Source organism: Grammomys surdaster, unplaced genomic scaffold (genome assembly GCF_004785775.1).
Source record: "Grammomys surdaster isolate TR1022 unplaced genomic scaffold, NIH_TR_1.0 185, whole genome shotgun sequence".
NCBI classification, from domain to species: domain Eukaryota; kingdom Metazoa; phylum Chordata; class Mammalia; order Rodentia; family Muridae; genus Grammomys; species Grammomys surdaster.
The window spans coordinates 10,992,132-11,012,435 of record NW_021604630.1 but is presented as its reverse complement, the minus strand read 5'-3'; the positions used below and the strand labels follow the sequence as shown (position 1 = coordinate 11,012,435).

The 20,304-nt window shown below is 40.6% G+C and overlaps 1 protein-coding gene across 1 annotated transcript in view; it reads left to right on the top strand.

Annotated features, from left to right (window-relative positions):
• Tnks (tankyrase) overlaps positions 1–20,304 on the top strand; it is a 144,991-nt gene that overhangs the window by 6,716 nt on the left and 117,971 nt on the right. The window contains exon 2 of the mRNA XM_028768191.1: positions 16,539–16,763. Within this exon, the coding sequence (XP_028624024.1) occupies positions 16,539–16,763 (225 nt within the window). The remainder of the gene's footprint in view (positions 1–16,538; positions 16,764–20,304) is intronic.

Sequence of the window (20,304 nt, the reverse complement as noted above, 5' to 3'; positions counted from 1 at the left end):
GACTGGTAACTTTTTAGTACTTTTTAGTGGTGAGCAGAGAGCAGTACAAAGAAAGAGAACTGGTGCAAACAAGCACTCATGTCTTTCCTTATAAAGGCTCTAAGTTTCACTTCCGTTACCCAGTCACTTCCCAAAGGCCTCCCCTCCTAATCTTCCACACTGAAGGTTTCAGTGCATAGATTTTTAGGAGGGCATGGCATGAGCAAGTATTGAGTCCATATGTTTGTCTTCCCTTTGAATGTGTGACTTTGTGTGTACATGTGTTCATGTGCATGCTAGGTGGAGGGAAGCTGGGAAGGTCTAACCTGTGAGTAGTGTTGTCAGTACAGTGGAGTACAGTAGCTGTTTTGGGAATGATTCCTAATCAAAAGGATGGGTTGGGCTAGTTCTTCACCTAGAGCATGTGTATGTGGCTATGCCATTTACCCAGCTGGCTTTGCGCAGGAAGAGAGAGGGTGCTTGCTGATGGAGGCTCCTTGGTGTTAGACTTGCCAGATAAATTTGTTTATCACTTAAATTTTTGTTTTTTAAAATTGTCTTTTATGATTTGAGCTACTTGTGTTATTCATGTGGTTTCTTGATCAGAACTGAGCAGGATTAGTCACCATGAATAGGCTGTAGTGTGAGGATGAGGTAAAAGAAAAAATTCTTTGCTTTGTATCAAACGAGCCATAATGCAAGAAGCAAATGCCCAGAAGTGGACTTTTAGTGTATTGTTTGAAAAACATTATACTCCTTAATTATGTATGTATGTATGTATGTATGTATGTACATGTGTATTTATGGACTAGAATGAGTTTCTTTGGATTTTATTAAAGCTTAGGCACTTGGGATGATGGCTTTTGAGCCTAATTTTTTTGAAAATTATTTTGACTTCAAGTAATAAGGAAAGTCTTCGCGGTGTGTGTGTCTTGGGTCCTGTGCTTTAGGGCCTCCGTCAGGTTCTAAGATTGCTGTTGCCTGCTTTGTGGAAATTTGCTTGTCCTGTTTGCTCAGGCTGCTATAGAATTAAAGCAGCATGACCATCAAACTGTGTTCTTTTCAGTTCTTTGTGGAATGGCAGCTCCTTAGTTCAGTTTAAAAAATGAGTCTTTTTCTTTTAAACTGTAGGAAACGGAGAAATAAAGTATGAAGATTCTTTTTGCTTGTGACTAAATGACTAGTGGCAGGTTTTTATTTGTTTGGACTTGTAACTTTTTTCTTAAAGAATTGAGTAAGCATTGACAGTTAATATTAGATGATTTTTGTAAACTTCAGAGTCAAACAGCCTTTAAAAAAGAGTCTACTGCTTGACCCAGAATTCTTAAAAGCTACAGTCTTCATATCACCATTTCTAGTTTTGAAAATTAACGAAACTTTGCAATCTGTAGCTAATTACAGTGCTTTTGAAAAGGCTGGGTAAGTCCAAGTAGATCCAACAGGATTGGATGCCCTCATTCTGAGATATCGAGGGGAGCCATTTTGATGGTCCCGTCCAGCCTGTTCATACATTCTGCCTTTCTCCTTTTTCATATGTTTACCTTGTACTGACTATGGAAATTTGCCTTTTATTTTCTTAGAAAAAAAAAAAAAAGATGACACAGGAGTACATGGTAGCTGTTTTGTAAAATAATGTCTGGAGTAGAGATGCTAAGTTGTTATTTTGTGTAGGAAAAATCTCATTTGGAAAAAAAAATCTTCCAAACTAATTTGTAGAGCAAGGTATTAAAAACTTGACTTACCCAGTGTTCCCCACAAGGCAGTATCCATAATGTAGCAGTGGAATGTATAATTGTTATCCTATTGGAAATTTATAAAAACAAGGTATAGGTGTTAATATAGGTATTCAGTGCACTTTTGAAAAGGGCACTTTTTAGGTTAATGTTTCTAATCTTAGGTTTGACTTATATATAGAAATAATAATTCTTAATGTACTAATCTACCTTTTTATTGTCAAAGTCAGAAGTCGCATAGCTATTAAGTGACACAGTAGACTAAACCTGTAGATCTGGTTGTCTTAAAATCATTAGGTCTGGCTGCTCCAATGGACACTTCATACGTTTTGAGTTATTTTATAATTTGACAGCTGTCATGACTTTTTCAAATTGGTTTCCTGATGGTAAAAACAATCGTCTAAATTTGAAAGTGGAGACAAAACAGCCGTCATCTTACCACTCCAGGGCAAGTGGTGGAGGTTGTGGGAGATGAATCCTGCTAGTCCTTATTGGCATTTAAAGTAAAACCCTTCAGGGAGTAGGATATTAGAATGCTTGTTTTAAAGATTGTTTTTTTTTACACTTATATATGTGTGTGTATTTCCATGTGTTCATGTGTGTGTTGGAACTCTTGGAGGTCAGAAGATGGGGTTAGATCCCCTGGAGCTAGAGTTTGAAAAGTCCATTGTAGGTGCTGGGAACCAAACCCGAGTCTCCTGCAAGAGCAGAAGCACCCTTAACTGCGGAGCCATCTCACACAGTGCCCAGGGTGTTGGACTGTCTTACCCTTTGTTCATTTGTTTGTAAATATATAGTGTTTGACTGAGTGATCCTCATTAAATATAAGGGTGTTTTAGAAATTCTGTTAAGGCTAAAGAGTTTTAAGGAAATCCTGATAAATTTTGTTAAATATTTCTTTTCCTTTGTTAAATATCTTGATTCACAGAAGCAAATAAAAAATTAAATAGCAAATAAAATGAGGGAGTCACAACTATTTGAAAGCACATAATATTGAGCTGCAGATGTTTCAGATGAGGGCTGGTGAGATGGCTCAGCAGGTCAGAGTGCTCGCTGTGCAAGCCTCATGCTCCGAGTTGATCCCACAGTGATGGTAGAAGGAAAGTACCAACTCCAAAGTTGTCCTCTAATCTCTTCTTGTGCGTTATAGCATGTGCTTGTCTTCACTCATATACGAACTATAAATATTAATAAAGCTTAGATAGTAAGTTTTATGTAATATACATCTTGCCATAATTCAAATGAAACAACAAATATAGTAGATGTTTTGTCCTTTAATATCTTACAAAGAAGTGTGTGTGTGTGTGTGTGTGTGTTACAAGTACATGCCTGTGTAGGTCTGCATTTGTGTGCATATGAATATGCATTCATGTGTGGAGGTCAAAAGGGATCATCCTCCTGTCATCTCAGCCTGAGCACAAAGGTTACAAATAGTAACCCTAGTTACCTAGTAACTGCTGCAAACTCAAGTCCTCATGGGTGCATGCCGGTCACTTTACGGGCTGAGCCATCTTCCAGCCTGAGAACTCATTCTGTCATCTTGCCAATGTAAACTATGGAAATACTGGTATTCAGTAACGTGAATTTCAGCAGTTATGTTAATAATGCCCTTTTCAGTCTTCCTGTCAGTTATCGATGTGTCTGAATGACTGTGTTTCTGGCAGTGTGAAATTCATTGTTAAAGAAGTGTTGGTGGAAATGCACATGAGCTTAATGAAGCTTGCATTGGTTAGCAGTTACTGAGACAGTTCCACAGTGTGTTCCTCACTCTTCTACCATCTGGACCTCTGTTTCTCAGGAACCTAGATAGTAGGGATTTCTCAGGGCTTTAGATAGTAGGACTCCACTAAAACTCTATGGTCCTTTGTCAGAAGCTCATCAAGTAGTTCTCAGGTCTTCTGCAAGATGATGAGTGCTGTTACTTCCTGTCCTTGTTGTATAATGTTTCCATGGGAGATGGGAATAATCATCTTTTCACCCCAGATCAGGCACCAGTGACAGCATAGAAAGAGTTCTCCCAAGTCTGGCTTGGTGAGCCATTGAGCTTTATTGGGGTTGCATAATGGGCAGCTACTCACTGAAAAGCCCAGGGTGGTATGGTTGACCATTCACAAAAGCAGCATAAACAGTACCCTGCCCAATTTGCAGGCAGCGCTGCCAGAGTCTGCTCTCTCCAGCAATTGTTGACCTCTGTGAAGTATCCTAAGGGAGAGCATCTTGTCTTTTAAGAGTGGGAAGAAGAGACCAGGAAGTTTTTGCTATGTCATTTGAATTGAGATATTTCCATTTCAAAGTGCTAGTAAGATCTAATGCAACACCAGAAGAGCTCCTCCCCGGCATCAGTCATCCTGTCAGTAGAGCAGTTAGGTATGGCAGCACGAAGGGAGGCAGGCGGCTTCTTTATTAGGCATCTTAGTAGATATAGATTACAAATCGCTAAATATGCAGTTCTTCATGAGCTACCCTGCTACTTCATCTGGAGCTGCTGCACATCCTTCCATCCACAGTGGCTTTCCTAGGCGTCCAGCCTGGCTGGGGACCAAAAGGGCAGCAGGTCTATATTCTTGCCTTCTGTGCTTGCTGGATCCAGCTTCCTGGTTCTGACAGACTTTGATAAGCACCATCGTTTTGCCTTTCCATGAGTCATACCCAGCTGCTAAAAGGGTTCCAGGCTGGGCAAGCATCTTTAACCCCTAGTGTGCTTTCTTCTAGGGAGAAGTGTACACAGCATACTCCAATGGATTCACTGCCTACTCCAGGAGATACTTAGTCTTTTTTTTACCTGTACTGTTCTTTCTCTTCTTTGACCCTTTCAAGCGTTTTAGGCTTCAAAGCCTTCAGGGGCAGACAGCATAATGCATGGCTTCTTGTCAGCCCTTTACCTGGAAATCCTGCTGTCTGGAGACCTGGACAGATTCTTTGACTGCTCCGCCTTTCTCTCATGCCCCTTGCTTGAACACATTATGAACAATGAACATAAGTCATTCAGATTCCATTTCGTAAAGATCATATTTTACGGTGGACTCACTCTGCAAAGCCACGAAAGCCCTACCCCCATCTTAGCTCTCCTGTGAATATAATCCTGTCTGGCCTGGTATTTTATGACAGAACTTTTTCAAGGAAGACATAACACACTTCTACTCACCCTAGATAGGGATCCTATGACAGACCAAAGAATGGATACTAGCAAGGCCAACTTGGTGAGCCGGTGAGTTTTATTGGGAGGAAAAATGATTCCAAGGCAGCTCTATCACCAAAGCCCGCCCCAGTGTGAGTGTTAGCTCACAAACACTGGGACACCGAGAGCTCACTGCAGAGCTTTAGGCAGCTCAGCGGGTTGGAGAGTCCTTTTGAAGGACTCTGGCCTAATGCTCTTCCAAGCAACTGGTCTGCTTTCTGTGTCTTCTTTGCTGCTCAACTCTGCGCATGTGAGAGGGACTCTCAGCCTCTATGGCTTACTGTGGTAGGGAGGGACCTAATGACAATATCTGGTCAGTTTCAGGGACTTCAGGAAGCTCTTTTGCATTGTTTACCTTTAAGGAGCTTCGTGCTGGATGGAATGTTTCAATCTTGAGGAAGGAGACTTACACACTTGGAGGAAGCTGACACGACACCTGGTGGGCACACACATGGTCTTTCACACTCACTTCTGCCCTTCCTATTTGCCGTATATCCTTTGACACAGGAACTCAGCTGCTCATAACCAAGTGTCCCTATGTGAGCCATTTTAGTCCCTTGGGGACTAACTTTCCTCATGTTGCCTCAGATTATGCAGCTTTAGTTTCAAGTAGGGGTGAGTCAGTGTATTAATCATTTTCTCTGCTTCTAGGGCAGCCAGACCGATCTTGTCGATCCCAATGTCCCACCAGCTTCATGAACAGGTTGTGAGGGATTCTTGCATTGTTTTTCAGATGCAGTGTTATTCCCTGGTTACCATAGTCCCCAATACTGGCCCATTATTGAGGCTGCCATCTGCTTGTTGAATCACAGAGGTTTCTCTTCCTCTATATTAAATTTAGACGTGAGAGATACCTTGTGCTAATTCTTCTTTGCCATCTTCCTTTTCACTGTTTGATTCTTCCCACGAAGTCTTGTGTTTTTGGATGTTAGTAGGGGCTATGTAGCACCAATCTGATTTGTACTCCATGAACCCCACAAAGACACAGCAGTCTAGCACCTCTGTCTTAGCCCCCGCCCTTTCCTGCCAAACCAGAGCTCATATGGAGGATGCATTCACATGTCTTTTTCCTGTTGCACCTCTCTCTTATGCTGGCGTGTTCGTTCTGAGAAGACAGTTCAGCCTCTGTCGTATGTCTTATCACTCATAGCAGAAATCTGTATGCCAGAAGCCACAGCCTGCTTTGGGGGATTGCAGGGTAGTTTCTAGACCGTCAACTGTTTGGGACGCATCCTCTTACTCGATCGGTAGACTATTCATCAAGGAAGAATGCCACACCCCATACCACATAGAGGAAGCCACGACTCTGGGATTTTCCCAAAGATGCTCTATGCTCAAATAGTTCAGACTCAGTTGCACATCTTATCACCCATATTGGGGTACACATATTGGGGTATAAAGGTGGTATCCCTTATGTACTCTATTCCTTTGCACCCCACAAGTTGTAAGAAAGCAGTCAAATGTACTCATTTCTTTGCTTTGTTCACTATTCTTTTGCACCCACAAGCTGGAAGAAATAGTAATCTGAAGCCATATTGGGATTGCTTGTGTGGATGCTCCACCTTCAGATAGATCTGCTTCAGTTGCATATCCTAAACTTCTTGGGCTTTGCTTGTCCTGTTTGGTTGCTGAGTGCACTGCGTGACTTTTCCTGGGAATATCTGAATATACAGTCCCCCAGCCCCAAGTATGATGCCAATGGCAAGTCAAAGAAATGATTATGGCGTTCAAGTTTACTTGGTGAAACAGTGAGTTTATTAAGTTTCAGTGACTCGGAGCTGTATCACCAAAAGCCCATGTCAGCGTATGTCATAAAAACTGCCCCACTTGAGTTTGCTGCGCAAGAGTTACATCTCTTCCTCCAGTAGTTGTTTACTGCTTATATATCCTTGGGGAGGAGCATCTTGAGTTTTGAGTCACTTTCTTGTGAAATGAACCTTCTCCCTTCCTTCCAGGAGGGATTGTGTAATTGGGAGGAAATATGTAGAGAACACTTAGAGTCAAAATGTTGTTTTTCAGATGTTTTCATGTCAGGATTCTTAATACTCAAAGGTGCAGTAATGCTCCCTTACCCTCAAGGTTCTAAGATGCCTGGAACTGGATCATACCAAGCTCTAGATAAATTGTTTTTCCAAAACATACACCTAGTGTAAGGTTTGATTTATAAATTAATAAGAGATTAGTGGCAATAATACAGAAGAATTGGTGGCAAATTATGTGCAGGTAGTCTTAATCCTCTCCAGGAGTCCCTAAGTGAAGAACCCCCATCTTTTCTCCTAAGGGAAGCATGGTTAGCTCGTTCGGTTGTATTTAAATTGTCAGCTTAGATAAGAGTGACATCAGGAAAAGAACAGTCAGGAGAGTGAGGTGAAGCAGTGACAATGGGCAGATAGATTGGGGACCTTGGGCAGAACACAGCGCAAAGTACACTTCACCACACTACTACAGATGGCGCATGGGTCTAGTTTACACATGTTTGTTTCTGGTCTTTTCCATATAAGACTCCCAGTCAGCAGCTAGCTGCAGACCACTAGTGCAGAAAGCAGTACTGTGGAGAGGGAAAATGTCTATATTGAATGTGTTTATTAATACGGGTTACATCTGTTGAGACTTATGGTATAAGTTCAAATGTAGAAGTAAAAATATATCAACTCCATTGTCTGAGAGTAAATAGCACTTGCAGTTAGATACTTGCTGAAACTAAGATTACTGAAAAAAGGTGGTGTTCTGTGTTTTGAGTCAGTTTAATGCCAGATTTTATAGAAGACAACCCAATTCTTGCCTTTTCCCTGCCTCTGTTGTGTGTAGTGTATGGATTGAATTCATGAAACAGATAATGGAGTGGAGAAGAAAGTATTATTTCAGTGGTCTTTTCAGATAATAGATTTTTTTCTTTATAATACATAGTTTGGATAATTAGTTCTTGTGAGGAGAGTTTTGAGCCTTATCAGTGAATTTTTCATGTTTCTGGTATGTTAAAATCCACTGACTTTATTTTACAGAAATGGCTCTTACTATTATATGGTTTGGGTATGGTTTGGTCTTTTGGGAAGTCTTACTTCAGTATGCCATGCAGCTCTTTCAAAGTATTAACATCTTAACTTTATAAGACTGACAAGCAACACGCGTTAGTGACACCAGTCTTAGAAAGCAGTGGTTATTGGTGAACTGCTAATACTATGAAAGCTCATGTAGTACTATAAATTCAGGGATTTGTCTAAAAGCTTAAAGTCTGTCTTTGGAAGCAAAGATTGTTGTTTTCTTCTAAGTAACAGGCTTCCGTGTTCATCCTGGAAAAATGTGGGCCAAACGCAGAGGTCTAGATTGTTCTTAAACAGCTGCATAGTGTTAGTCACGTAGGCCATCACATCTAGAGCTGATTCTCATTGTGATCAGTCTTACTCAAATATGCACTTCGGAGGCTGGAATTTAATCTAACTACATTTGCATGAAAAATATTCCCATGTGAAACTGGCTCAGGAAAACTACCATGAAAATACCCCGAAGACTTGTTGATAAACAGGACGACTGGAGTGTACAGTTTGATGTCTTCCCTTGGGTAGTGTAGTGTTAAGGTTTTGTTTGTGTTGAGAGCACTATGGATGCATTTTCCAAATGACCAAGGCATGGTGCTTTGAAATGAAGCATCGTCACCATTGGCAGTGAGGACAGCAAGATCACCTTGGTATTGTTTCACAGACAGTTTGGACTTCTCAGACCCCAGAAAAGATCACCAAGATCCCTAGGAACCCCGTGGGTGTGTGAAATGTGCTGATTAATACAAGGAGCTCCTACGTTTGTTAACATGGGTTTAAGAATCTGCTGATGGCTGTGGAGCGTCTCGTGTACACCACAATTTACGTGTAAGTTTCAGGAGAATTATACACTCCTGCAGCTGTGTAATCACAGTTCTCAAACTGGAAGGTTTGTTGCTGGGCCATGCCCCAGAGTTTCTCTTCTGGTTAGTCTGTAGCAGAGCCGGGTAATTTGCCTTTTTACCAAGCACCAGGAGATGCCCATACTTTTTAGGAGCAGGACTGTTTGATTTCTAATCCTGGACTGATTATATTACTTAGGGTAAGCTCGGTTTTTTTAAAAAAAATCTCTCCTCGATATTTTCATTCATGTGCAAAGTTGAGAATCATTGTTGGGGGATACATAAAATTCAGTTAAGACTCCTATGTTTAGTGAGGTGTTGTGACAGTTGGTACTCGCTGTGCATGAACCTTTCAATTGCTTGTGTGTTTGAGGAGAAACAGTCCTGCGTTCCTTGGATTGTACTTAAGGAGCCCTGGGCGCTGAGTCTGTGGAATATGTCGGTGCAGTTACTGAAAATTGTCATGACAGTGCTGTAAAGTGCTGTGCAGAGAATCCCAGAGCTTGGCTTGGAAATTTGTGCTGCTGGATTGGCTTTCTCAAGAGTCTGCTAGTTTATGTTCCTCACAGTCCTTACACCGTACAACGTAGTTTGTTTTTGAAATGCAGCAAACACAGCTAAGTGCAAATCGTAGTATATTATTAGGTGAATCTTCAGTGTTTACGCCTGGGTGTCATGGGCATCTGGATTAAGAATCAGTACATCTGCAGCTGCAAGGTTTCTTAATCTCTAGCCCTTAACCACACATAGGCTAGTGTAGTCAGTGTTTGAGCTTGGCTAGAGGATTCTGTCTTGTTGGGTGTGTGGTTTGGCTGTCACGGGGCAGTAGTTTGTTGGTTTTTAGTGTTGTTACAATCTGCTGCATCTGGGTATTGTTGGCTGTTGTGAACAGTGCTCTTATTAACCGTTCTGTGTATCCCTAAATGTCATCATTTAAAATACATTTCTTAGCTTTTACATTTCTATTATATTTGTTTATGGAGGTGAGGAACTTGTGCCATGCACAGGTGTTGAGGACAGAGGACAACTTGTGGAAGTTAGTTTTCTCCTTCTTCCGTGAGACTTTGATGACAAGAGTTTTTATCCACTGAGCCATCTTGCAGACCCAGTGTTGTAATAAAGCAAACAAATACTATATTTGTTTTAATTTACATTTCTAGTGAATCATTGGTTGTGATTAATTCTTTTTTTTCATCCTTTGGCCATTTGGTTGTGGAATTTTTTGGTCTATGCATTTTTGTAGTCACTCTAAATACCTATTGCTCTGTTTTTATTTAATCTTTCAACTTCCTAGATTTATTGCCTTTAAAGTTTTCTTTTTTGCTTCCTTTTCTCCTGAGATGATGTGTCCACCGACATTCTTTTGTAGTTTCATCATTTTATGTTATAGTCTCTCTAGAGTTTGCCTAGCTATGCACTGAGAGATAAGGATTTAAAGAAAAGGTTTTTATGAACTATTCTAAAAGTGGTTTAGTTGCTTAGAATTAAGATAAAATGAAGCTTGAGGGTTTTTAAAAATTGTATTAATGTTTTTGTGTGTTTTTTCTCTGGGTTTCTAGTTATGATTCATTCATTTGATTGCATTTAGTCTTTTTTTCCTCCATTGTCTGTAGCTCTCTGAGATAAAGGAGAGTGGACTGCAGACTACTAACAGAATTCCAAGTTGTGGCAGTTTTCCTGCCTTCTGATGCATTGGTGTGCATGCCACTGTTTCTGTCCTCCACTTAGTTTGTTCTCTAGTTGTCTCCTGTTTTCTTTCTGAAGGACTTAGGAAGTGTTTAGCTGCTGACACTGTTAGACCGTGCTGTAGTGTCTGTCCTCACAGCAGCCTGTGAGCTCTCTTAGTCTGGAAGTTAGATCTTCCTTCAGCTGTGAGAAGCATGTCATTTTTGCAGAGTTTCTTCTCTTCCTATCATTATTACTCCCGTCTCTTCTTGAATTCTTGCCTTCTGTACGTGTTTCAGGAACTTGGGCTTAGGGGTGATGGAAGTATGCAGTCTAGGTTGTGGACATTGTCGATAGCCGTGCGAGGACAGAGAGCGCCCCAGTGTGATTTCTTCCAACTGCAGTCTCGGCAGGTCCCAAACCTTGCAGGGTTCTTTTTTTGTTTTTGTTTTTGTTTTTTGTTTTTTGTTTTTTGTTTTTTAAATACTGCCTCCTTCAGTGTAATTGTGCACTTGGCCCTCTGGCCTGTTTGCAGTATTTTCCCTTGATTTATCTCTCTACTTTTGGCTGGTGCTGCAGTGGGCAATCTTGTCTTCATATTTCACAGCAGGGAAGGGACACAGTGCTGGTGTTGTGGAGTGTAGGTCTTCTCTGGTCCATCTCCTGCCTAGGCAGGATAATTATCTTCTGCTATTGAGCTAATCTTTTTGCATTGGAATCTAACCATCTGTTTTTCCTTGGGACTGTTGTTTTTACTCCCTGTCTCTTGATTTTTGTTTCTGATAATTTCTCATTGGGTTTCCCTGTACTTTAGCATAACGTTTCTTTCTCCCCACCCCCACCCCCACCCCCACCCCCACCCCCCGTGCGCGCGCTCTCTCTCTCTCTCTCTCTCTCTCTCTCTCTCTCTCTCTCTCTCTCGACCAGGTTCTATAAGATAGTCAGCTAGGGTCTGCTTTCAACAAATGAGAAATCGACAGGAAAAAATATACTCCTTTGTGACTTTTGATCAAGCAACCAGAAGCTAGTATATCTTCTAATGATTAAAAGCTCATCTAGTTACAATCAAAGTTAGGAGAGGCAGCAGTAATGGCTGAGTGTTAAATAGAAAATATTTGTCATTGGATATATATTACAGAGTAATCAGAAACTTATTACTAGGTGTCTGTGCCTTAGTGTATATTAGATTAGGTAAACTTCTTCACTTGGTACTTAGAAGACAAGTAAGATGCAGGTTCTTCCCACAATTCCCAGTACAGATGTTCATGACAGCATACAAATTTCCTCCATAGAATACAGTACAGTAAACCAGAAACTTAAAAACATGTTAGAAGAAGAAAGTAGGCAGAATGAGAGTAAAGCCATGGAGCTGTTGTGTGATAAAAATCCTCTCATTTTGCAGCTGCCTTCCATTCCACACAGCAGCCAGGATGCACGTAGACTCAGAGTTAACTTAGCAGAGTTAGAAATTCCTACATGCACGGACCTCCTGAGTAGCCATGATATTAGGGAACCAGGTGAGCACGCTGGGTAGAAAAGTGTTTAAAAGCTCTACAGTTATTGTTCGAAAGCTTCTGTGTTGCTTAATTTTTGTCAACTTGACACAGATATATCTGGGAGGAGGGACTCTCGGTTTAGGAGTTTTCTCCATCAGATTGGCCTGTGGGCAAGTCTGTGAGGCAGTTTTTTGGTTACTGATGGATGTGGGAGAGCCTAGCCCATTGTGGGTGGAGCCACTCCTGGGTAGTTGATAGTAAGAAAACTTAATGCTGAACAAGCCATGCAAAGGGGACACCAGTAAGGAGGGCTTCTTCATGGGTCTCTGTTTCAATTCTTGTTTCCTGACTATTTCCCTTCATGTTGGACTGTGAAGTGGGAAGTGTAAGCCAAATAAACCCTTTGATCTCCAAGCTGCTTTTGGTCATGTTTTATCCCAGCAGTAGAAGGCAAACTAGGCCAGTCTTGTGGCTGGAATTACGTAAAACAGTAGATCACTGTAATATCTTCCCTTCTAAGATTTCTCGTGAATCCTCTGTCACTAAGAGCCTGTTTATCTTTGCCACTATGTCAGTGTTCTTGGCAATTTCAAGCTTACTTTTCTCTTTGAGTGTCTTTTGGGTGTTCTTGTATCTTACAATACTTACAGAAAAATTAAAAAATGACATGTAATATGAACTTTGTTATTGTGATACAGTGCTTGTAGCTTTGTTGGTTGTCAAGTTAGGAAGAAAATGCCTTTTTAATCTGTTGTTTGCTACTATTTATGAAAAAACTTCAGTTTATAATACTCCAAACACCTTTGGTTTTTCTCTTTTGATAATATTATGCATGTCACCATTAAGGTTTAAGGTTGTTTCTTGCAGGTTTTAATTGTAGGCAAGCTTAAAATGTTAACTGTTAAGTGGAATGACTTTTCCTGGTTTTGCTTTTTTTGTTTTGTTTTGTTTTTTAGCTCAGACCTGGGGAATAAATACCAGTGACCTTACATCTTGTACTGAAGCAGTTCAAAGGGCCTTAATTGTAATACTTTAAGATCAATAAAGAATGTTGTTAAGTGTATTCAGTTAGGCCTTGTATTTTGAATTTAGATTTTTCTTAAAGTGCATTTTCCCTTTTCTTTAAATATGTGAAATAATGACATTATTTACCAGCAAACATGAAATCTATAAATCATCCTATTTAAGCAGGAACAGTTGTCGGTAGAGCTTCTGAAGCCGTTGGCTTACTTCTTCCCACTAGGACCCTCCACAGACCAAGGTGCTCAACTAGAATCTGGGACCCAGCCGTCCTAGCCTTCTAAATCTATGCCAGATCTTTATTGTTTGACAGTACATACAGCAGGAGTGTTTTTAACTAGGTGTGTCTGATTTTGTTCTTGATTCTTTACTTTCTATTGTGATGTGATGTGATGTGATGTGTCTGTCTGTCTGTCTGTCTGTCTGTCTGTCTGTCTGTCTTTGTCTCGGTTCATACGGAGGGCAGAGGTCCATGCTGGGTGTTCTGCAGTCACCTTCCATCTTAGTTTTTGAGGCTGGGTTTCTTTGTTGAGCTGGAGCTCACCGATTCCAGACTGGCTGGCCATGCACAGAGCTCAGGGATCCCTCTGTCCCACACCAAGTGCCAGCTCTTTCCTTTTTTTCCTAACTTGGGTGTGGGAGATTCAGATGAGATCCTGAGGTTTGCATACTGAGCCCTTAGACAGACAGGATTGTTTCCCCAGCTCCTCCTTACTGTTTTTAAAAGACGATCTCCTTATGTAGCACAAACTGGCCAACAAACTCTAGTCTGTTCAGTCTCTGCTTCCAACATTTTGGGATTAGAGGTATATGCCACCATATTTGGCTCTAATTTGCTCATTTTTATATAGTGTATTAGAGTTTCCTGGAGGAGCAAAACAGAATTTATTCTTGTTGTTATTATCATTATTATATCAGCTAACATTGAAATAGAACAGTTGGCTCACCTTAGATACTGAGTACTGCTAGTTGCTCAGGCCTTGAGGCTGGGTGCTTTAGCTGTCCCAATCTGGTGCCCCAAACCTGGCGGGTTCTGGAGACTTTGGGTCTCCTGTCAGTGCAGGAATGAGCTGCAGCTGGAAGGAGGAACTGAAGCAGCAAGGAAGCGGCAGCAGGAGGGAAGGCCAAGCCAGTGGGACAGCTTTTCTTCTCCATGCCCCTTTATCTGGGCTGCTGCCTGAATGCACTGTCCACACAGGGTGTTCCCAGCTCACTTAAGGCTATCGGGTACAGCTTCCTCCCCAGGTGATTCTAATTTGTGCGGAGTTGACATTTAAAGTGAGCGTTTCATTCAGCTATCTGAAAAACCTTTTAAAGACTCAAATAGCATAAAGTGATTTTTCTTACAAATAGTTTCTCGGGTCCTTGAAACAAATTTCTACCCATGACTTACGGAAGCGATGGCAGATGCTGTTATTTATTCTCCCTGAATTCATCTTCTAATTCTTCACCAGAAGATAACTTGATTTTCTTGAGACAGCTGTGTGCTCAGCTATAAAAGACTTGTTTTTCAGCCTGTTTTTGTAAGTGGGCAGGTGACACTTTTTTTTGCTAGGAAAGCATAGGTATGCATACTTACATGAAGACAGTTTCTGCTTTACTAAACATTCTGTGTCCAAGCCTTTTTCTTCCTCTGCCTTCTCTCTTGTGTGGGAATCATGTGTCCAGCTCAGACTTGTAGCACTCTTATGAGCACAAACTGAAGCAAGTGAACACCAGAGCAGAGAATGCCGAAGTGGACAGGCTTTTCAGCGGTTTCTAACGCCATTGTTAAGTGAGCATGAGCCAGGTGAAGTTCTGTACTAGTGTGGTGGTGTCACTTGGAGCTGCCTGTGTTCCTCCTGATAAGAAGGCCTTACCTGTCTTCTGGACCTCATCTTCTCATGTCTACTGTGGACATGAGCTAGCAACAGATTTGGCCCTGCTAGACCCTTCCTCAAATGCAAGCTCCTTACCTGGGCTCATAGAATACCAGTGGCCTGACTTGACTCATGTCACCCAACCCATCATTGTCTTTTCCATCCCAGTAGGAACAAAGCAACAGCCCTTCAAACTCCCCAGGAACCTTGCTTTTCATAACAGGAAGGGTAGGGTTATGATGGTAGAGGGAGGGAGGAGTAGAAAGGAGACCCTGGGACCTCTAACTACCATGCTAGATCCTGTTGTGCCAGGATTAAGAACAGCAGACTGGGACCCTCAACCTAGATCTGACCTTAATACATGCATGTAATTAAAATGGTATAAAAGCAAAAAGGAGGAGGGGGATGGGATAGGGAGGAGAAATGGGAAAAGGGGATGACATCTGAAATGTAATTAAATTAAATATCCAATAAAAATTAAAAAAAAAACCCAGCAGACTGGACACATGGCTAGCACTCTCTAGTTTTACTATTCTGATATAAAATTGAGCTACCCCTTCCCCCAATCTCAGTTTAACTCGATGCATTGTCCAGGAGACGTATGATTTGACTTTGTAATACATATCTATGAATTTTTTTTTTTTTAATTTTAGGAGACTGCCTTAGTACTTGCTTTCCTGAAAATGAGTGGATTTCTATAGATAGCATGGAAGAAAAATAGCATCTATTTTTCATGTGGTCTTCATTTCTTTAATGTATCCATGAAATTGAGGAAGATAATGACTGTTTTGTTATTCTTTAGTTTTATTTAACATGCCAGTTTCTAAGTTGATCAAGTAAGTAGTAGTGTGGAATTAGTGCCACAGAGTGGGACAGGTTACTAAGTGCTCACATACCCGCTTTTAGAGCATTGCACTATAGTTTACAGTTTGTCACTGTAGTATGATTATGTTCATGGTATCAGTGGCCATTTTCCATTTCTCTTGGTCTCACTAAATTCTCCTCAAGTTTGACTTTGCCTAATGTTGTCTGTGGTTCCTGACTACCGCCAGTGTCCTCCATAGCCTATCTCACCTGTTTGGTCATTACACTGCTTCGGGTCCTAGCCAGTGGTTCCCCTTTCCTTTTTTTTAGCCCCAAACTGTGGCACGTGTTCACAGTATCTGCTTCTGTATCCTTAGATGCATCTAGTTTCACTTTCCACCTTGTTTCCCCAGATTTGTAATCCTGTCACAGATAGCTTTATTGAACTATCTGTTGTACACAGTTTGGCTACTAATCCTAGTAGTATGTGATACCTTCAGAATATCAGAAGTATTCTGATATCTAACATACTTAAATATAAAATTTTTGTCAGCAGTTTTTAAGTATGAAGTACGTGGGAGCTTATGTATGTGATTTTGTTACCTGTTGTAACACTGTTGGGCAGAAGTCATGTCATTCACTTGCATTTCTGACACAGTTGCCTGCCACCGCAAGCAATTAAGAAATGGTTTCTGAGTCAGCCACTCAGTAACAAGTAACATTTCCCTTCTGGAAATAGGAAGGTCAGCTTGAACAAAGCTAATGTTTTTGCTTGTTTTGTTTTAGCCTTTTTACTACAGTAGAAAGTATATATGTATAAAGTGTATCTATAGTAAAAAGTAAGTAAATGGTAGGGTACCGTACCTCGGTGTGGATCTCGGTAAGGGTTTAACTTGATGTATGGAACCTTCCTCTTCTCTTGTGCAGGCTTTGGAAGGAAGGATGTTGTAGAACACTTGCTGCAGATGGGTGCTAATGTCCATGCCCGTGATGATGGGGGCCTCATCCCACTTCATAATGCCTGCTCTTTCGGCCATGCCGAGGTGGTCAGTCTGTTACTGTGTCAAGGAGCAGATCCGAATGCCAGAGATAACTGGAACTATACACCTCTGCATGAAGCTGCCATTAAAGGGAAGATTGACGTCTGTATTGGTGAGTATTCGTGCTGTATTGTTGCTGCGGTCTAAGCTTGCAGTCAGTTCTAACTTAAGGTTGCTCTCGTGTTTTTCCTGTGGTGTAACCAGGGCCGCCTCATCATGTATAAAGGTGTGTGGCTTCTAGAGGAATTCTGTTCCCTCCAAGGAAGTAGTGAGCTGAAGTTAAAGGTGGTTAAGAGTAAGACTGGACTTGGCACCCTCAATGAGGCAACTTGGTGTCAGCCGTGTAGAAGTAAATTCTGATTCATTATTCTCTTCACGTGTAGTTAACTTAGGTCTCTTATTAAACAGCTGCATTTAACTTTGCGTCAGCCAGAGCCACACAAGTATAAATTCTTACTGAATCGGATGACATATTTGGTTATTGTAGGTTGATTCAGAGAAAATAATCAAATATTTTGACAGATGTCTTTAATTTGCAAAAATTGAACACTGATAAGTTTCAAATCCAGTAGTTTCAAAGCTGAAATGTGTGTGTTTGGTTTTGCTTTGTTCAACTTGACACAAGCGAGGATCGTATAGAAAGAGGGAACCTCTGTTGAGAAATACCTCCATCAGGTTGGCCTCTAGGCAAGACTGTGGGGCCATTTTCTTGATTAATGATGTGTGAGAGAGCCCTGTCCCCTATGGGCAGTGCCATCATCCCTGAGCAGGTGGTCCTGGGCTGTGTGAGAAAACAGGCCTAGCAAGCAGTGGAGAGCAAGCCGTAAGCAGCATTCTTTAATGGTCTCTGCTTCAATTCCTACGTGGAATTCCTGCCCTGCTTTCCCTTGTGATGGACTGTAAAATGAAATAAACCCTTTTCTCCCTAGGTCGCTTTTGATGTTTATGACAACAGTAGAAAGCAAACTAGGACTGAGAGAAAACAATTACAGAGAGAATTGAACTTTCCAACCATTTTAAAATTTTGCCTTATTGCATTAACATTTCTACTTTGAAAGCTAATTTAACCTCTTAAAAGGCAAATGTTTAGTCTCCTGTGGGTCTCCTTTATTTCTTGATCCTTCAGATGGTTGAAATGTGTTTAGCCCATGGCCAAACTTTGTATTCTTTCTGCATGACACACAGTGACTCTGCCTCTGTGGGTATCAACATTTTATTGCAATGTTTTCTTTATGCTAAAGGATATAGGCCATTTTTAACATGTTCTGGTTAAAATTTCCCTTGATAGTGATTACAGCTCTTCCCTCATAGCCATTTGTTCTGGTCTCCAGTATAATTTCAGGTTTCCTGAAATTGTAGTTAGTTTCCTGTCAAGTTCTCTGCCGTTATCCTTAGTCACTTTCACATCTTTTGGCATGATGCATTGACTATTCTTTTAGTGCCGTGCCATCTGTTACATTCAAATGGATGTATCTTTTCCTCCTGGGCCTTGCACTAATACAGTCACATCCTATCAACCCATTTGTACAACTACCTGATAAAGCTGAACTAACCGCATCCTCTCCGATCTTGAAGTTCTGGCTTGCCTTTTCATATGTGGTAGCTGTTGTTGAACCCCATAATTTTTTTTTGTCTATATAGCCTTTTAGCTTCTCTATTGTTACTGTACCTGACACTGTGTATCCACTGGGTTTTTCTTAGTCATTGGTCACAGACTTTCATGCTCTTTTTAGTTCCTAAAAACATGGTCTCCACTACAGCATTTTTTTATTTATACATCTCTGGATTTTTCATTTTGTCATTACTTTGATTTTTTTTTTTTTTTTTTTTTTTTAGTTAGAATCCTTTTTCCATCTAATCTTTGTACCAAAAATCAGATAATGAAATATTTTCTTTAATGTTGGCTATGTTGAAAAATAAAGATTGGGCCCCTGCCACCACCACTTCCTGTAGTCCTCTACAGGCTTTGCATGGAGGGCCCACCCTCAGTTTAAGTTCTTGTGAATTGTAAAAATTGAAAGGTGAGAAAGGGAACCTTTGACACCTTTGAAAGGGAACAGTAGCCAAGGTGTAGCTACTGTTAAAGTATCTACTGCAATCAAGATGGAATGTAGCCTGGCATGGTGGTACCCACACTTGGGAGATGGAGACAGGTGAATTTCAGAGTTTGAAGCCACTCTGGTCTACAGAGTGAGACTTTGCCTCAAAAAAACTCTTCTCTATATTTAACTTTTTAACTTTTGGGAGCCTTTTAGTATGCCTTCAAAAAAGCTCTGATAGCATATGCTATAATTCATCAACTCAAGCATAGTTAAATTCTGAAATATTCTCATGATGCATAGCTGGACAAAATAGGAAACCTGTCCTTTTTCATTTTTCGTCTGAGTCTGGTAGTTTTGAGGCTGGTGTATAAAGTAGATTTTAAAAATGCGTTCACCTAGATGATAGGATGCTATCCTGATTTAAAATGTCTTATTATGTCTCTGATTGTGAATAGCTAAGACAATTGATAGTCATAAGGGTAGAGCCAAATCACATGACTGCTACCGAGGAAAGCAGTGGGCAGATGCTAGGCTACAGGTTCTCCTTTTCTATCCTTACTCTCTGGTTTTCCACTGAAACCAGGGACTACAATCACCTGTTTCAGTGATGTGCAGAAAGGAATAGTCTACAAAATTCTCCCTGTCCTTGACCACATTACCAATACATGATACTTGGAAGGGTAATAGCTATAGTATACAGTCAATAATAATAATGCCTATTATTAATTACTAGTTCTATCATTGTTAAAATCTAAAATGTAACTTCTATATGAGGTACTTTGTTCCTCTGCCCGTTTTTGATAGTTTAAGAAGTCATGTGAACAGTCTTTAATCTGTTTCTTTCATTGCTGCTTTTTAGTTATCATAAAAGGAGAAAATATAGACAATTTTTATAAAATTCAACTTTAAATGCTTGTAAAAATAAACGAACTGTTTACAACAGTAATGGGGTTTACTCAGATGTTTATGACATTCTTATACGGTGTATAACAACCCAGATGTACTTTAGAAGTCAGCTTATTTTCTCTTTTTAAAGCTTATTCATTTCTTCCTGTCCTCAGAATATAATCCCCAGAAAATTAAAATAAGTATTTATTGAACATATGTCATGTGAATAAAGAAGCTGGTTGGGGTCAGATCTACTTTGTCCCATTCCAGACTAGGAGTGACGTTTCTGTCAACCAGGTGCTCCATTCCCCAGTGCTAGGATTCTGATTGTATAGCTGTGCAGATATTAAAGAATCATTTGTAGCAATCGATTTTTTTCTTCAGTGCTGGTAGTGGCCTGGCTATGATGTTCCTACTAAAGAACAGTTAATTTCCTTCTACTGTGTAGGGGTTTGGTTTTTGAGGTTGATCCTATACTTTCCTGTCGTTTCAACTTGAGGTAAGCTTTTGTCTGTATTATTTCCTTTATGTTGTATGTATGTATGTATGTATGTATGTATGTATTTGTGCTGTCTATCCTTGTACTCTGACCGTCTTAAGATCCTTCTTCAAAGAGTTGAGTGATCTAGGGAGGGTTAGTTTGCTGGTTCTATAGCAATTTGTAAGTGTGTGTCTGTGTGTCTGTGTCTGTGTCTGTGTCTGTGTCTGTGTCTGTGTCTGTGT